Here is a 19,234-nt window from a genome sequence, read left to right on the forward strand (position 1 = left end):
CGCCACCAGCAAGATGCACATTGTGACTTTGGCATGCCTTTGGTCCCTATTGTGGTCCTGTTTTTTGTCCCGAGACAAAAGTGGAACCGTAGCAAGTAAACCGCATGACATTCATCTGCCTGTTTCACATCCGACGGTTTGCCCTCTCTGATGTCAGCAAGGTCAGCTGTGTTGCAAATTGCCATTAAGTGTGGTCTGACTGGTGCCTTCACATACCACACGTCACTCCAAACAAAAGAAACCAGCTACTAGATTGCAAGAACCTGAAGCATATTCCAGCACAAGTCTTGGTTAAAATATACTGTGGTATTCAAATGTTTGGTTAAATTATGTTTTGCTGATTTTATATGTAAAATAATGACCACATCCTGTATTTGAAGAGTTTCTATATATTTGTGGACTTTAACATGTTGGAGAAAAAAATATATATATCTATATCTATCTATATATATATAAAAAACACACACACATCACTTTTGCACAGGCCACATTGTATGTTTTGTTTTACACTCCAATATATTAACTTCATTAAACAGTAACAGATCAAAATGTACAGAATGTGAACTTCTAGAAAAGCTACAAAACTTGTGATTTGACTGGGGGGCCTAAGCTTTTGCATAGAGATGTGCTACTTTGGTTGAAATATATTTGTTCAGAATAAAGGACTTTCTCCTTCATTTGACTGGAACTGATATCTCCAAGTGCATTCTTAAAAGTAAAGGAGCTACAGAAGAACCCTAAAGAACCTTTCAATAAATGTTTCTTCATGTGATCATATATTATACGTACAGGTGTGAAGAAGCTGTTAAAAGTTTAAAGGACCTCCACATAATGTACAAGTTCTGTATCCTGGAACCATAAGCCCAAGCCAAGAACTATTCAAGAGCCATTATTTATAAGAGTGCAGCTGTATTTCTGGCTGTAGAGGAATTTATGTTACAAAGAAAAACAAAATATGAATACAGTCCAGCCCTGAATGTGCTGGATATTAACAACATGGTTCTTAATGTCAACAATAATGCACACAGATTTTCATTGTTTTACCGACTACTTTACAGCCTTATTAAAAGTGTAAGAGGAATGTGGGGGGGGCTGTTTTGAAGGAATCGCAGACAGGAAACAAAGGAGGTGCTGACATTCATTTAAGCCCCTCAATAAAAACCTCGAGGGTCATGCTGACCTGAGAGGAGTGCGATTCTCAGGACCCCCAAGCACCCCTTTTAATCAACGATAACAATACTGCTGGAATTTCATCCTCACATCTCGGCGAAAGACCAGTAACAGCTTGGAGAGCAGCCAGCACCAGGAGTGAGAAAAAAATATCATTGACTTTCTGCAGCTATCCATTTCTCTTGTGGAGAAGTTGACTGTATTTTTAGAAACTCTCCAATGAGATCCACAAGACGCAGGACAGTATTTCTTCTATGACAATAATAGTAAAAAAAATCTTGCGAATGGTTTGTGTTTTGTTCCACAACTCCTCTGCCTTGGCAGCTGGGCAGACTGAGAGAGCATGGGGTATTATGCTGGGATTATCAACTCTATAACAAAAAAGCCTTTTGATCACTTTGAAAAGTTATTGCATGGCCTTTTCAAAACTTGCCTGTAAAGCAATAGAAGATGCATCAACATGTGGATTTAAAGACATTGAACAGCAAGAATAAGCAGCACGGGTGACAAAGTGACATCATTCCCAACTTTACTGAGTGTTAACTGGACCAAACATAGCAAAATCCTCAGAGTGTTATGCCTTAACATCTCTGATTTTCAAATGTACCTAATCTTTTTTTAACAGTACAAAACTATTCATATGCTAATAAAACAAAAAAAGTTACTAAATACTTAAATAAACACCTCATTCAACATATTCTGAAGGGAAGTTTAACAGTGACTTACAGTGCAGCCTAACATACATCATACTGTGTATGATGCATCTGTACCTTGTAATGGATACTTTGTTGATTGTTTCAAGCATGAAGTCACCTATTTTACTGAATAAGCGATTCTCCACCTGTTTCAGAAACCCATCTGAGTCAAATTAGTATGTGCATTCTGATTTGCCTATAAGTAAAATGCATCATAGACATATGGGTGGGTGATAGAGCAAAAATATTATATCACTTCAAGACATCACGATATTTTGTTTTTCTGAGATTTAATAAGTTGGAATAGACAAAATAGAACCGATGGGGACACATAAAAAATAAACCAATAATAATATACCTACAATTACAATGATTTTCACTGCACTGCATAAAATCCAATTAAAAAGGCCCAATTATGCTCCCCTTGTAATAACATGTAGTTGGTCAGCGTTCTTTAAGTACTGTCGCTATCCATCATATGCCCATAAAGGCATATTGTGACATAATTTGTCACAGTAACAATAAAATACTGTCATATTGTAATTGTAATTATGCAGACATAATTTTGAAGTACTGAAAGGAGGGATGCGCTGATGAATTTTTATGGCTGAATCAGATCCTGATTTCTTTACAGCTGATTTGGCAGATGGATGGTTTTATGAGCCTTTGAATACATGAAACATACTTACAAATAACCAGAACTTTCTCTTAGCCAAAGACACAATATAAATAACATCATTTACTCTTTAATGGGCCAAATGGGCATTTTAAATTCTTAAATGCAAAATCAGTTACCTACACTGTAAAAAAATGTCTGTCAGCTCAACCTAAAAAACCTACATCATGTGGTAACGAGCAACTGAACTATTTTTATTTAACTCAGATACTTTCACTGAAACAACAGCTCATTCAAAGCTTGTATTTAGGCTGAATAAAAGTAGTTAATGTCATTATTACCACATTAAGTTATCTTTTCAGATGACCTACTGAAGAGTTACAGTTAAAATAAAGAGTTTGGTTACTTACAGGACATTGAGATAAGCTGATTCTTGCTGATACATTAAAGCCATGGCATTGTACAACACATCCGAAACATACAAAACCAACAGGAGCCTGCGAGTTCTCTTAATACCAACGATACGGCAGCTAAAAGGACTGAGACTGTGATAGTTCTGCCTCAGCTGCTGGAAAAAGACTGAAAGGCTTCAAATGTTATTACAATCAACATCAAAAACAAACCCAGTCGTTTCTGAAGGAGAATGAAACATTGATCCCATTTTTCCACCAAGTATATTTCACAGGAAAAAATTGGACCAACACAGCCATGAGCTGCACGACTGTGCGGAAAACATCAGTCAGGTCACCGTGTATCCATGCCTCTACCGATCTGGCTTATTCGGGATAATGAATCTTAGCAGCGGCCACACAATCCATCATCTGAGATCACTTTTTTTCTCCAAAACTCAACTCAGGCAGGAGAAATAAAGACATAAATTTATAAATGAATAAATAAATTCCTCAAACATGGTAAAGAAAGTCCACATCAAATCTAGGTCTATGCAAAACTCACATCTGCCAAAGAAGTCTGACTCCTCTTTCCAGGTCTTCTTCCAATGACCCAAAATGGACTTCAGTCGCTGTAAGAGAAGGTTAAAAAAGTAAGGGGTGGGCAGCGTCACAAAAATATAACATCAGAATGGGTTAAGTCTTTTTTTACTATACATGATAAATATGATGATATTCAGTTTTACTGAGGTTTGATAAGTTGGAACAGACAAAAAATGCCACCTTTCAGAAACAAACAATGACTTCTATTCAAGGCTTCATTGTTGCGCTGCACTGAATCCAGTTAAACAGGACCTGCCATGCTCTCTTTGTAATAAAACATGCAGTAGGTCAGTGATGACATCCAAAATATGCTAATTTATCAGAAGACATATCGACACCTAACTAACTTGGTGTCACTAACCTCAAGCATTAACAATAATAGGAAACTACCTTTACAACGAGGCTATTACTATCCTTAGGAGCCAGTCTGACACAGAACACATAAAGGAACATTTTGTAGGCCTAATATCCATGAAAACTAATAAAGCGATAAAGCAAAGACGTGTTTCTAAGAGAAGTGTTTAAGTGGCTAGCTGAACCTGGCGAAACGTCTTCGCCCGCTCCTTGTTCGACTTTTTCCGTTCCACCTTAAATGGTGCAGCAGTTACAGGTGCAGCACATACATTCCGAGGCACTAGAATGGGACTCCTGCACCATTTAAGGTGGAACGGGAAAATTCAGCCAAATTCAGCCTCGTCAGAAACTGAGAGGAGTCATCTTCTTCATGCTGCAGGCTAGCTTTAAGCTAACTCAGTTACATCCATAAATTACAGCGTAGGAGCTCCAGTGGAACAGCGATAAATAAATGAATGAATAAATTAAGCCCCGTTTTCAGGACTCTAAGTTGGCTCACAGGAGAAGAAGACCGAGACAGACACACGAATTACCAGACCGAGCCCGAACCTTCACAGTTCACTTCGAGAAAAGTACTACCATGTGTTTTCTTTCCATATTCCTCCTCCTTTCTTTTCTGTGTTTTTTTTCTCGACCATGTGTTTCTCCAGGTCCTGGCTGAAGCTGACGTCACGCCAGGGCTGGTCTGTAGTTTATTAAGCGGGAGTGGAGGAGCAGCAGGCAGCAAAAAGAGCTCACACACGGCTCTGTCCGGCCAGCAGAAACCTCAGCTAGGCTACCAGTCAGCCAGGAAATGTGCTTTTAACGTTTTTGGAACAAGAAAAAAAAAAGAAAGAAAGAAATCACACAGACCCAAGTGCTGCAACTCGCAACCTTACGTAATTTGCTCCTTGAGTTACTAGTTTGAGGTGGTGGTTGTTGCAGATTCACTGACGTTGAAAGCCGCACCGGAGACAGATGTTTGGTTCTCCTTCTCAGAGACGCTGAGCGGCTGTGCTGTAGTACGTTAGCGGACACACTGGCTGCTCGAGCCCGTAGTGAAACTTCAGAGTTGGACTAAAGTGTCTGTTCTTCGCCCTGAAGCTGAGAGAGTAGAGCTGGACTCCGTGATGGTTGTACTGCTGTCACTCAGGTTACTGCTTGTAGGAGTTGTAGTAGGTCTGACTTCAGCCGCTCTGGTAAGTGACACACGGATTTCTCACTGATGTCTCGCACATTTCTGTTTCTTGCGCGAAAGAGTGGAGGAAAAGCTCCAGCCGAGCGAACAGAAGTTTGGCGCCGTGGAGAGAAAGTCAAGAACAGTGTTTGCGGGCTGTGTGGCTGATCCTCCCTCAGGGGTTTGCTAGATTAGCCTCATTAACTTACGATAAAATCCGCCTTGTGTAGCCACTATCGCAGCCCCGGGTGAGTGGGAATGTCACTGCTGAATCGCCCCTCTTGTGAAGAAGTGCATGTATATTTGCTCCACTGTTTGTGTCCGCCGACCCCTCTCAGCCCCCATATCGATCCTTTCCTGCCAAGATTTTAAGTCGTGTGAAATCGAAAGTTGAACACCTGCCAGATTTCACAGGATAAAATGAGAGTCCCTTCATATGTCGACCCACTCTCATCTGTTGGGTTTTGTTTTTGCTATTTGTTAAGGTCAAACCTGTGGGATTTGATTATTCATTTATATTTCTGTAATTACTTCTTTTCTCTTCTTTTTCAGGCTGGTGACACAAGTAAAGAAGGTAAGACATGGTTCTTATCATGCACTACTTTCCTGAGACTTTGGGCCATGATGCACTTATTTCATATCTAATATTGTGATACTTAAGGGCACTTTTGCGATAGATGATGTCACTATATTTCGTTTTTCTGACATCAGATAGGTTAGAGCAGACAAAGTAGCACCACATTGTAAAAATACCAAAAAACCTATTTATCTAATGCACTAAATCCAATTAAACTGGACTAATTGTGCTCACGTTTTAATTAAACAACCTGGTTGAAGGTGAATTTCAAGTGCTGATGGTATCCAATATATGCACAGAAAAGGTTATTGTGACATACTGTGAATTATCACAATAACAATAAATATTGTCATGTTGCCCAGCTCCACTTTGCTGTTCACATTTGGAAATGCTGGTGCTTTTACACTTGATGCAAGAGTCGGATTAAGTGTGAACGCCAAGAGGAAAGGAGGCAGTGTGCCACTGCAGGAGACTGTAGTTGTGAACAGGCCCTATTATATCATTTATGACATACATAAATAAAATGAACCGTCTCTTTTTGGAAAAGGTGATAAGTTTACATTGATGAACATTGATATCAGCAGATTATTGCTTAAAATATTTTCGGCACCAGATTGGTGTTTAGATATCTGATGATTGGTGTGTATTGTACTCCAGAAAGCAGAGTGTTTAGCTGGCACTGGGTTGATATGCCAAAATGTCTATAGTTCATTCATCTTAGCAGTTGTTACACTCTACATGTTTCATAAATGTTTGTGTCGGCATCGGCAGATAAGCTCATATACAATAGAGAAAAGAGAAATATTGCCTACCTGACAGGCTACTAGTTTGAACCCAAATGACCAGGTAATCAGACATAGAGACTGGTAGTTAACATTTTCAGAATGCTTTGCAGAGCTGTAGAAGAAGAAACTCCCGAGCTTAATAAATCCAAACATGCACTATCGATTGCCATTCTGAGGAATGGAGACTCTGTGTGCAGAGATGTTCAACAGATTTGGACTTTTAGTCTACATAATTGTTTCCTGTGACCCTGTTGAACTTTGAGAGAAAGCTGGAAATTATGCAAGCTGACATCTGGACCTAAGTGTGGTAATGTGCCACGCAGACTTGCAAAGTTTGGTGTAGACATTTGTAGCATTGTTATTTCTTAGATACTAGATCTTAGATAAGTGAGTAAGTAAGTGTGTATTGCCAGCAAAAATACTATAGAACACTAGAATAAATGCAAATAAATTTTAATTGTTAATTTAAATTAAAAATCTAACATGATTGTTGAAGAAATAAATATCTGTTTTATTTATTAGACAAATACACTTAGAGAACCACAGGTTTGAATCCTGGCTTATCTGTGCTCTCTAGCCATCACATGAATCTATTAAAAATTTTACATAATTCAATTATAAAAATGCAAATGAAGCTATTCAGGGTTTTTTTGGTTTGATGTGAAATGCAATGTTTTGGTCAGAATTGACTTCTGAGGTATCTGGAGTGTTCAATGTCTCTAAAATCTACCTCACAGAAAGATATTACACTAAATGACTACAAATACACTGCCTGATGTCTGAGATGTTGTTTTACTATAGTTTTGAGATTTCGGCCTAAAACATACTTCTGAGAATCCATTCATGGTGGAGAGGTGCACGCAGGGTGTTGTAAGGCAAATTAGTTCCCGAATATTTTTTTTCACATTTGCCTCTGTTTAAGCATGATCAACATTACAAAAAAAATCAGGACACGTGCAGGTTGACTGGTCATTTTAGGTGGTAAATAAAGTGGCATTGTAGACATCACAGCCCGTGGTTCCTACCACCAAGGAAATGGGAGTGTTTTTCTACAGTAAACCATTTCACACCAAACTCTGAGTGACTGTTTACATCTCAACCACTGATTTATGCAGCTATTTTGAAAAATGAAGTAATAAAATCAATAGAATTAGACCTAATGTGATTTAATGAAGGACTGATTAGCTGAAGCAGATATAGTATAATTCTGAATACTGGGAATCCTATATGAGAGGTTTGGAAATGGACAGGATAAAATTCACAGTGTGTTTTTTGTTTATCTGTTGCTGGTGTTTAAATAAATAAACAAACACCAACATGGCACCTTGGTCACATGACATGTTTTGTTAATTATCCAAGTGATAATTAACACATCCTCTACAGAGAACACATTTCTACACATTTTAATCTACAATTACGGTTTATTTGCTGAATTTAACATATTGGGCGAAAAAAACAAACACAAAATGTGGCCCGTGCAAAAGTTTTCTAGTATCCTCAACCAAAGGAGCAGGTTATGTGAAACATATTGACCTTGACAGTCACTTTCTTGGCACTCAAGAACTTGTCAAGCATTCATTGCAGAGACCTTGTGAGTGTTCTTTGTAGCTGTATGCCGGCATCCTAAAGAAGAGCACTGCGTGGGAAAATTCCCAAATATTCTTAGAGAACAGGGCTCTGATTGCTGAGTTTTGTTTTTGTTTTTGTTTTCCTGGTTGTTACTACCTAGTTCAGTCAGCCAATAAGTGGATATTTATTTTGTTGAACTATGACTCATTCATATTCCAGTAAATAGTCCACTGTAATCAAAGACAATCATAGTGTTTGACAGGAATGAGGAAATCCCTCTGGAAGTCTTTTTGCTCAGTATTTGACAGCCGGGCTCAAGGTCTGAGACCAAGGAGCTCAGATACACTATTTTTTCATTGAAATGCTCCTAAAACCAGACTGTGCTGGGAAGCAAAGCATGCAATTTTACCAAGCTTACAACGTGTGTCAAACAATAACAGCTGCTTTTATTTTGCACATTGCCAGAGGTACCACAGGCAAATTACAAGGCACATGGTCTTTGGGTCCAGGTGCTTTTTTTTCTATTTCAGATGCTCACCTGTATGCAGGCCATCATTCATGTGTCCATGAGGCAGGCCAAATGTTAGAGGAAAGTTGCTTTGAAATGAGACTTTTGGAAGCCCTTAAACTTCCTTTCACTAAAAAGTTACAAACGAGCAACTGAAGGAAGGTTAATAAAGTTCACCTGAAGTATTGACCATGTTTAGGAATGGAAGTAATGCAAAGAAATACAGTCATAAATTGCTTAACTGTGCAACTATGGGTAACACTTTACATGAACTGTGCTACATAACATTTACATAACCATGCTATAAACGTGTCAAATTATATGAGTTGGCATGACAAATTATTTTCAGTAATATAGCAGTGTCATGTTACCATTACCAGATACTGTCACCATGTTTCATGTCATAATGGCTAACTAGAGTACATTTATCAACATCATGACATTAAACATTATAGCATCTAGCCTAATAATTACAAGTAAGGATAACATGGCACAGCTCAAGACAGCATATGACAACTGTCATGACATGTTTATGGCATGGTTATGTCTACATTAGCAGGGTTCACGTGTTACCAATTTATGTATAAACCATAACAGCAGTATACCATAGCGCAAACAATAGGCATGCCATGACAACAAGCTGCATACTAATATGCAGTAATTGCACTATTTATGTAAGCAATATAACAACTTGTCTACTGTCTCATCAGATTTCTTGAAAAGCCGTTTGAAGGAGTATGGGCTTGTCACTCCAATCAGCACCGATTCTGAGGGCCACTTCCTGTCGCACCTCCTTTCGGCCAATCACAAGCAACGCATCAAGCGTGACGTGCCGGCCGGCTCAGAGCCTGCAGGAGAGAGGCTGTTCTTTAACATCACCGCCTTTGACAAGGAATTCCACCTGCGCCTGCGCCCCAACAAGAGGCTGGTGGCTCCAGGTGCCATGGTGGAATGGCATGATGAGGTGGAAGCATCTCACAACAGCACAGAGAATGGCACGCGCACCGAGAGGATTCTGAGGAGGGAGCTGCTGAAGACGGACTGCACCTTCATCGGCGACATCACTGACGTTCCCGGAGCCTCTGTCGCCATAAACAACTGTGACGGCCTGGTGAGCTTTCTTTTCCTAAAAAACTTGAAGTGAAAAACCCTGAGTTCATTCTGAGCTTCAACTGCTTAAACTCTAGTGGCTGTTTACATAAAATTTCTCTACTGAATGAGGAAGTGCTAAAGTGGAAAGTGAAAAAAGCTGGAGTTTTATGACATAAAAGTTTGGCAGTTGAAACTTTTCAATACCAATACAAATATGTTTGAAACCGATTCCTGAACAACACCTTTTTCAATACCTTCTTTTAAGTACAAACTGAAAGTGGATGTGACTGAAACCAGAAATGAGTGTTAGCTGCTGGAATTGGGTATTTTTATTGATTGCAATGGGTTACAGGGTAATCAAAAGCAAGAGTGTAATTTGGACAGCTGTCTAAGTGGCCATGTAAGCACACATGCATACATGGCCACAATTCTTTTTGGTCTAAAGTCTAGAAAAACCCTTTCTGACGATGAATCTTGAAGGTGAAAGGAATTTTTCAAAAACTACTTGTGCTTTGAGGTGGGTTTTTGGGGCAGGCTGAATTATTTTCTATTAGCTGGTGAACGGAAAAAAAAGGCAAATAGCTAACACTACTGCAAGGAAACTAAACGAATGTCTTATTGCAGACAGCAATAACTGGCTTTAAATCATCATTACAATCCATACAATCATAAAAAGCTAAAGCTACGGTTAACCACCTGTCAAGATAAGTTAGCTCAGTTTTGCTATTGAAAGGATAAAATATTGCCTCAAATGTCCGTTTTGCCAAATAACTAGTACTAGCTTGGTTGTATTATTTAGCCTATAGATCAGTGGCTAGGCTAGCAAGTCAGGATTGGTTGGTACCACAGGGATTCCCAGTGGTTGTACAATGCATGCTGATTACTGTAGTGAGAATATAAATAAACAAAAACATGAAAAAGATCAAATCTGGGATTCTGTCAAACTAAGATGATGGAGGGATGCAGTGCTGAGCTACAAAATACTCCATAACGTGACAAATGACATCTTAAACTGTAGTTTTAGGCCAGAATTTAGAATTTAGGCCAGAAGAACGCAGTTAAAGGGACCCACCCTCACTGTTGTAACTACTTAACTTTTATATTACTTTCATACTAGCTACTGAATAATTAATAGCAATTACTAAATAACAGGCCTAGAGGTCATAAGGTTAAAATATGATTAAACTGGTGGTAAAACATGCATTAAAACATTGTAATTTATGAAATAGAAGAGTGACCTCTTGGTGGTTTTTGTTTTTGAGTAGGGATTGATACCATGTTTTACAATACAAGTATGAGTACATATTTAGTGGGTCTCACTAATAGAGAGTCTGATACCATAACAAGCTTTGAATTAAGCAGTTGTTCGTGTAAATGAGTGCTATGTTTCTTAACAGTTAAATCATTAAAATCTAGCTGATTTTGAATGATATGCATTAAGTAGCTATGCTAGGTTATTTACCCTGAATCGAGTAGCGTTGCACTGGAGAAGAGTGGATTTTGTTCCATGTCAGAAAAGAGCTTCTGTACAGCTGTAAAGCACATTTCATAGTTTTGATGCTGATTGTCTGTCTCTTTCAACAACAGTGTCCATAGCACAATGACAGCAGGATAACTCATCAGAGACTTATCTGTGGAGCTCACTTGTGAATTTTTAAGAGTTTTACGTTTGGCTGGTTGAGGTGTAGTTGAAGGTCCACGAAAGCCAGAGATGCAGTGTGAAAATGTTGAAATCTTGTTCTTTTGTGTGTAGGTTTGAATAGTCCACTGTGTACAGACAAAACCTATGATTTATATACTCACACTGTACAAATAAACTCTTAATGCATGCTATGCTATACAGTCACCTCTTTCAATGAACAATTTGAAATAAAGATGTTTCATTCATTCTGTTTTTGCACTTAAACATACAGAGTGATTTAAAGTGAATGTTTATACTTTGCAGTTCTATTCAGTCAAACAGAATAAAGTTGGCATATGTGGACTTTGGTAGGGAATGTGTCTGTTTTGCTGGCCTTCATGTCTCCACTCATACTGGGGAAGCAGTTGGCTAAAATCACACAGTGTATTCCTGGCAGGACTGTTTAAAGTGACCAGTAACTCCATGGAGTCAGTAACACTTCTGTATCTGAGCAGAGATTCCTTCACTGTCATTTGTTCATCAGGACGGCAGTGTATACTTGGCTTATGTCATATGATATCAGCAGGTAATGGATGCTAGTATTATTTTCTTTTAATGATTTTTTTTTATGAGTACGAGTAAATGAGCACTTGTCTGCTTGATACATGATACCGGTATTGGTATCGATGCATCCCTACTTTTGTGCAGTGTCTTACCGTAAATGTTTTCACTCGGTTAAATGATGAAAGTTTGTGGTCCCATAATTATGGAGCAAATTGGGTGGATTTCTTTTACAGTTTGGTTATGGGTTGGAGAATTTATCATCCCTAGTATGTTGCAAACTTACAAGGAACCACTTGCCTGTTAGCCACTCTCCCCCACCAAATATGCAGACTGCAGACTTAACTTCCTCTTTACGCAACATATACCCTGCTCGTAAACTTTTTTTTCCTGTGGGGTGGTATGGTGTTCAACTCACTGAGGCATGTTCTCAGCTCCTAGTGCTTAAAGACTTTTACTGTGTGGTTAGCAATAAAAGAAATGCGGCACATCTGTACCTCAGTTTCTCTACATCATTATTTTGAGATCAGATAATAAATTTAGAAAGTAACAAGAGTTGTGGCTTGACTGAATAAGAAGTCCCAAACCTTTCTTTAGTGAAGTTCTGCTGCTTCAGTAAGAGTCAGGTGATGACATTACATTAAATCAAATCTAGTACCAAATTTCTTGCAAGGCAGGGTGGCGATTACACGCCTCACACAAAAATGAAAGACATAATCGAATATTACAAAATGTGCTTTACATCAATTCTGGAAAATGCAACTCTCTCAGCTCCCTCCTGCAGAGACAGTTCAGGCTAGTGTGTCATATAGCCCCCCTCTACTTGAATTAGAAAATAGCCTGGGTTCACATCAGTTTACTTAGGGAGATGGAAGACTGTAAGCTGTAGTCTCCTCTAGCCCTTTGATTCCCTTTACAACAGACCATGCACACCCGGGGCAAGTGTCCAAATTGATAACAGAGTTGAGTGAACCTCAGATGGCTCCACGATACTGACAAATGAGCTGTAGCCCTCAATCCTCAGGGGTTCGGCAAACACTGGGGTGAGAGCTCTCTCTTCCTCAGCTAAAAACCAGCCAGAGGCATGGTACTGAGGTTTTGCAAGAGGGGGGAGGTTTACGGGGTGGATAAACTGTGGGTTGTCAGAGACTCTGAGAACTCACAGAGAACCCAGGATGCATCAGATTAGAAGTGAAAGTCTCAGTTAGTCTGGATGCTTTCTCAAGTGCTGCTTACACTTGGTAAAAATGTACCAAAAAGTGCTTTAAACTTAGTAGCAAGTCACTATAGACAAGATATTCTAGGCTGATACTTACTTTTAAATGTTACAGTAAAAGCACTTTTTCAGATATGCATAGTGTGTTATCTTTCACCTGAAATGCTGCAGTAAACTTAATTTTTGATACTTACACAATGGTATAGAATCAGTTTTTTGGAATGCTTATGTAAAATATTAATTTTATAGTATTGTGATGTTATGATTTTATACGGCTCTAACATGCGCTCACTGGCCTGCTTTTTTTCTTAGCCTAGAAAACACTGTTAATGCTAAAGGACACTTATGCTTTCCACATCTGTGTGTTAGTGTAAGTCAGGCTCAATTTATTACCTGAAGTGGTGAGACATGGCAGTATTTATATTGCTTTGTACACTAGTAGCAAGTGAATAAATATAAAATAGAATCGAAGCAAATTAGTCACAAACTGTAGTTGCATTTCACATGCAGATAGTTTAATAGTGTTTTGATACAAGGCTTGTAGCTCAATCACAGTCAAAACACTGGCATTGCCAATTCTGTATGTCTTCATTTTCCCCTTTAAAGTAGCTTCACAGTGCAAACATTTAGACCACTTTGCTCATTTCTGAAAAAGCACCTCACTACTGCAGGCTGTGGATAACTTCCCGGAGAGTCCTATATATAAAAAAAGATCAAAATTAGACCAGGCTTGATATAGTTGATACTCACCAATTCAAGTCAAGTCAAATTTATTTGTACAGCGCTTTTTACTGATGTTGTCACAAAGCAGCTTCACAGAATTCCAGTAAAGACAAAGTTTTAACATGAATGTTAAAAAAAACCCAGGTGGGCAAGCGATGGGCGACAGTGGCAAGGAAAAACTCCCTCAGAGCTGAGGAAGAAACCTTGGGAGGAACCAAGGCTCACAAGGGGGGACCCATCCTCCTCTGATCAAACTACCTACAAAATTATTATACTACTAATATTAATAGCAGTAGTATTGGTAGTAGTAATAGCTAGGAGTCCATGAAAACTTCAGTGTAGGGTGGGCAGCTAGTCCAAGGCAGGTGGCGGTAGCTGAGGCATGGGCAGCTGATCTGAAGCGGGAGGCAGGAGAGCTTGACAATCAGTCGTCCTTCAGTGTCCGGCCGGACAGGTGGGCGGTCGTATAGTCGGAAAAAGGCAGGGAGATGGAATTAGTTTTGTTCTGTTTGGGTGTGTGTAAAACAGAGAATGTGAACATTTCCAGAGTGTGGCTAACGACTCCGGCAGATCTGACTATAACAGCTTAACTAAAAGGAGAGAACCAGAAGGACACATAGACACGGGAGCACTCTGAAACAGTTTGGCATCCCTCCGCTCCACCGTCCACAATCCTGAGTGACCGTGTGCGAGCGGTGGGATGACAGCACAGCTCAGTTTACCATAATTCCCTGTGTCCATGGACCCCTAGATCTGCCACCTTTATCTAAGGGGGGATTTGAAGATTTGAAGCCTAGATTTGAAGATTGCGACTGAGTCTGAGTCCCGGACATTTTCTGGAAGATCATTCCAGAGTTTGGGGATTTTATAAGAAAAGGCTCTTCTGCCATCTGCAGCCTTATGAATTCTAGGAACTATTAAAAAGACAGCACTCTGTGATCTGAGTAGTCGTGATGGCTCGTAATGGGAAATGAGGTCTTGCAGGTACTCAGGAGCGAGCCCATGTAGGGCTTTATATGTCAATAAAATATGCCAGGGACAGCGCTGATACTGATGTAGACGTCTTAATATTTTCTCTTCCAGCAGTGGTGAACGTTAAGGAACAATATTATTTTCCACATGTTCTGAGCACAACACTTGGGATGCCCAGTAGTTCGGCCCCTGAATGTATTCTCTGTTTATCCCCCTTATGGTGGCCACAGTGGTAAGTGATATAATGATCTAAAATTATTATTATCATCTTCAGTTTCTTTACAGTAAACTCTTCTGAGCATATTGCTAATATTGTACTTAAAGGAAGCTACATGTATAAAAATATTCAGGGTTCCTAAGTGACACAGTCCTATTGTTTGTTTTTGCTCTGTTGCAAGGAGATCACAAGTTTGAATCCCAGCAATTCCACAAGTTCAAGAGAACATAATCTGTTCTGTTTAATCTTTCACCTGTGATAACAGGATAATTTAATTTGATATTAATTATTTCTCATTCATAATTAAAACCTTCTATCACAAGTGCCATTTCTAAATCACAATTTAAGCCATGTAAGTAGAAGAAGATAAGATTTGAATTTGATGAAGAACATTTGGACTGTGACAGAAATGGAGCTCTGTTGGTACGATCGAGTACGTCGGACATTTTTCTTTTGTGTCGGAATCATAAAACGAAATTCCAGAGTGATTTTGAGGGCACTGCAATTTCACTGAACGTCAAAGATCATATCAGAAAGAAAGAGAACCTCTTTTATGTTATTACAGTGTAAAAAAATATGCTAAAATAAACCTGAAATATCATGTGGTATTAAGGCACACAGCTGGAAGGGCCGCTACTCTGAAAAATCTGATTTTGGATCAGGCCATCCTTACCATAATTCAATATAGGAGCTGTTTTTCAGTGTTGCAGTTGGTGGGAGAGGCTGTGGTTTGGGGTCAGTAGAGGTTGGGCTGGTTGCCACTGGTGTTAAATTCTCATGACCCCAAGTTGGGTCTCGTAAGTACAGTACACGGTGTACTGCATATCTAATCAAATTATTAAATGTACTATTTAACAACATAATTCACTCTCTGTACTCAGGATCCAGTAGGGTGTACTGCCAAGAACTACGCAGTGAGTGACGAAAATGAGGGATCAAGTGTAAGTGTATTAAGAGGACTAATGGCCTAGAAAAAACACGTCAGTGGTTTTATTTGACAGTATTGTCAAAAAGGTAGACAATAGTTGATGCTTGAGGTATTTGATCCAATTTATTATATTACACAATGCAAGAACCTGTCACTAATAAACAGAGGTGTCACTTCTAAGCACTTGTAAACCTTGCATAGCACATAAGCACCTTTTCATTGTGTCAGTATGCTTGTGTGATCTTTCTAGTAGGCATGCATTTATACTGACCTGGATATTGATACTGGATATTGGCCTGATACAATGCTCATTTACTTAAAAATGCACCGATACCACTTGATAGCATGTGATGTAAGCCACGAACAAACAACTCAAGCTGGCAGTGCATCTTGCAAGTGTTTCTGATTCAATGGAGGTCGGACACAAACGCACTGCTCACTTTAAACATTCAGCATACAACATGATCGCAACTGCATCCCCAGCATGAGTGGAGACACAAAGACCAGCAAATGAAGACACTTCATGAAGACCATAGTCCATCTATGCCAACTTTACTGTGTTTGACTGAATAGAATTATGAGGTATAAACATTAATAATGTGATTTTTTAAAAACTGTTTTTGTATAATAGCCTGTAGAGAAACTGTATACAGGTATATGCATGTTTGCTCAGTACTCCTACACAGAATTTTATTCTCCAGTAACTTTAGACAAACAGTGGTATGATCCTAAGATGGTGCTGAAGATTCTCTCAAGGGGGAAATAGTTAGGCCAAACGGATGAGGGCTGGTGTTATAATGTTATTCCAATTCTAAAGGTTAGGTTGGATTCATTTGACATGGTTTGGTTATTTTAAAGACGAATTCCACCGATTTCATTATCAAAAGTTCTGCTTATTTCAGCGGTTGCGGCAAAGTCCTCCAGAGTAGTTTGACTTGAAATGGTTCATTGTAAGCTATACTATGCCTTTGTATCCCTCTGCCATGAATGCATTTGAAAAATATGTTTTAGATCAAAGTCTTATTTTAGCAATATTGTAAAACAGTGTATAAGGTGCCAGACAGGGTTTTCATAACCATTTCATATGATAACTTTGGGAGGGGAGCTTTTAGGGGCATTAAACTCTTCAGACATCTGGTTCCTATCACCACTTCTGTGAACTTTTTCTAGAACAGTGCTTCTCACATCATACCACTCTGAATGACCCTGTTCACATTTTAACCATTTAATTATGCTGAAATTTTGAGAAATCAATGAACTTCCCCTTCAACCATAATGCTTTGTGTTAAAATATACCACTTCAGCCTGTAGCGCTGTAATATAGTTAAAAATACTGGATTCCACAGTAGCACAACCACTAATGGTTTTGCCTTATTCTCAGGAGATTCCAAATACGAATCCCAGCAATGCCACAACCAAAAAAGGCAATAGTGTTGCAGATTGGTACCACAGGTCATAAATATTGGTCAGTATTACGGAACAACCAATAACTCATTCAGGCTGTACTATGTATGAAATGGCTCACTTATTATATTGTCACAAAATGCTGTCATCAGAGAACATCCCTTGAAGGCCTGTATGGTCCGAATATTTGCAGCACCACCATCTCAGATCAAACGGTGAGCTCTTGTGGCTGGCCTTTGATGTAAAGTGGCACTCTCTGTCCTTGCTAGGTGTGTGTTTCGCTGTTCTTAATTACAGCCGCTGCAGGTCTGGAAGTCTTTACGTGTAGCCTCGGCACTTGGGCCTATGAAGTGGATACTTCCTCTCAGTGCTGGGAGCCCATGGGGGGATGTAGAGACGATTGGAGCCCCTGTGGAGGAGGAGCTGAGGGAGGAGTAGCTCATATTAGACAAGCATGTTTCAAGGCTGTGAACATTCCTTTGAGAAGAGAGGGGAAAAGGAAGTCTTCAGAATGATGTAATATGTCTGTTCCTGCTGTGCAAGTCTGCAAAATCCCAGAATGCCAGCTGAAATATTGGCAGAAATAAACATGGGTAAAATAAGTGCATCAGTAGTGAAGTAGCTTCCTGTTATAGACCAAGTGAGACACAGAACCTACTGATGTAAGTAAGGAATAAGAAAAGCAGGGTGTAATTTTGCAAGAACTATTTCTCACTTGTAGCGTGGCCGTGAGTAGGAGAGCATCAGTTTATCATCGTTTTAGATTTGAAGTCACTGTTTTGTACTAGGGATTACAAAACTAGTTGACTGGTCATTCTGAAAGGTAGCTGACATATCGACTAACCGACTAGGATATGTCACTCTAAACAGTCTGTGGTCGTTTTGTATGCTAGTCAAATGGCCCTTTCTTATCAAAGCCACTGGTTTTTAGAACCTACACAGTTTGGGTGTGTTTCAGTGCAGTATTACACAGCTTATAGTAGAATAGGTGTCATCTCATGTAGTATGCCCACACAAATATATAGGGCTGAATGAATGGAGATTGTTCTGGCCAATATTGCATAATTCTGTGAATTAAGCTCCAGGCCTTATTTTCCTTAACAATACCAGCAGATCCATTTCTCAGGCCTGTAGCTTGAGCGCTGAATGTATTGTGCAAGCCAGTTTCCAGGACCGCTTTGGAATAGCACTACCCTTGTGTTTAAGGATAGTTTTATATTAGTTTGTTAATGGTTATTAACTAGGTTATAAACACTTTAAAAATGATTAATGAGCAGTTATGAAACATTAATTTAAAGGGGAGTAGTAACCTGTTGTTTGCCTAATAGTGAATGGATTTTCTTTTATGCTCATCATCTAATGGCTTATGCTTCTGGGTCGCGGTGTGTCAGCTTCATCAGACATATTCATCTAATGTAACAGGTCATTTTGCCTTTGTTATCAGTGTGTTATAACGGTTTATTAATATTTTTAAGATGTTTATGGCCTAATTAATAACCATAACTAACCTAATTTTAAACCATCCATAAGCCCTATGAAGGGTTAACGTATTGTAAAATTTCGCACTTAAAACTTGTTCTATAAAATATTGTTAAAATTTTAAATTGTGATTTTGATATAAAAACAATCAGTTGTTCAGCCACATTAATAACATACTGTACTTCTGTCACTGTCCTCTTCTAGTGGACTGCTGCCCAAAGCGCCAATTAATGGATTTATTGTACACTCAAGCCTGTTGATACAGAAAGTAGTTTGAACAATATTAATTATATTAAATATAATTCATTATATGACTACCTCATGAACTGTGTAAATATGTAAATACATTTTGAACATGGGCAGTATTAATGCCAGACTTCTGAGTGATGTCAGATGTCCACTGATCTCTGTTCATCCGTGTCCCAAGTTGTTCATTTGGACACATCAGTAGTTATGAGGAGACAAAATCACAGTCATATCCTCTCAGTTGTGCTGCCTGGTGCAGACCCCATTGCCATAGTTTCATGCTGTGGGTTAATATCTCGCTGTTGCTCACGGCTCGCTCTCTTTCATCCGTTCTTCCGTGCTCAGGGGCCAAG

The 19,234-nt window shown here is 39.1% G+C and overlaps 1 protein-coding gene across 1 annotated transcript in view; it reads left to right on the forward strand.

Moving 5' to 3' along the window:
• The first annotated feature begins 4,554 nt into the window (after nucleotides 1-4,554).
• The window catches only part of adamts3 (ADAM metallopeptidase with thrombospondin type 1 motif, 3), a 165,220-nt gene continuing 150,540 nt past the window's right edge, over nucleotides 4,555-19,234 (forward strand). The window contains exons 1-3 of the mRNA XM_017695510.2: nucleotides 4,555-5,005; nucleotides 5,536-5,557; nucleotides 9,133-9,533. Coding sequence (XP_017550999.1) covers nucleotides 4,937-5,005; nucleotides 5,536-5,557; nucleotides 9,133-9,533 — 492 coding nt within the window. The 5' untranslated portion in view covers nucleotides 4,555-4,936. The remainder of the gene's footprint in view (nucleotides 5,006-5,535; nucleotides 5,558-9,132; nucleotides 9,534-19,234) is intronic.

This window comes from Pygocentrus nattereri, chromosome 20 (genome assembly GCF_015220715.1).
Source record: "Pygocentrus nattereri isolate fPygNat1 chromosome 20, fPygNat1.pri, whole genome shotgun sequence".
NCBI classification, from domain to species: Eukaryota; Metazoa; Chordata; class Actinopteri; order Characiformes; family Serrasalmidae; genus Pygocentrus; species Pygocentrus nattereri.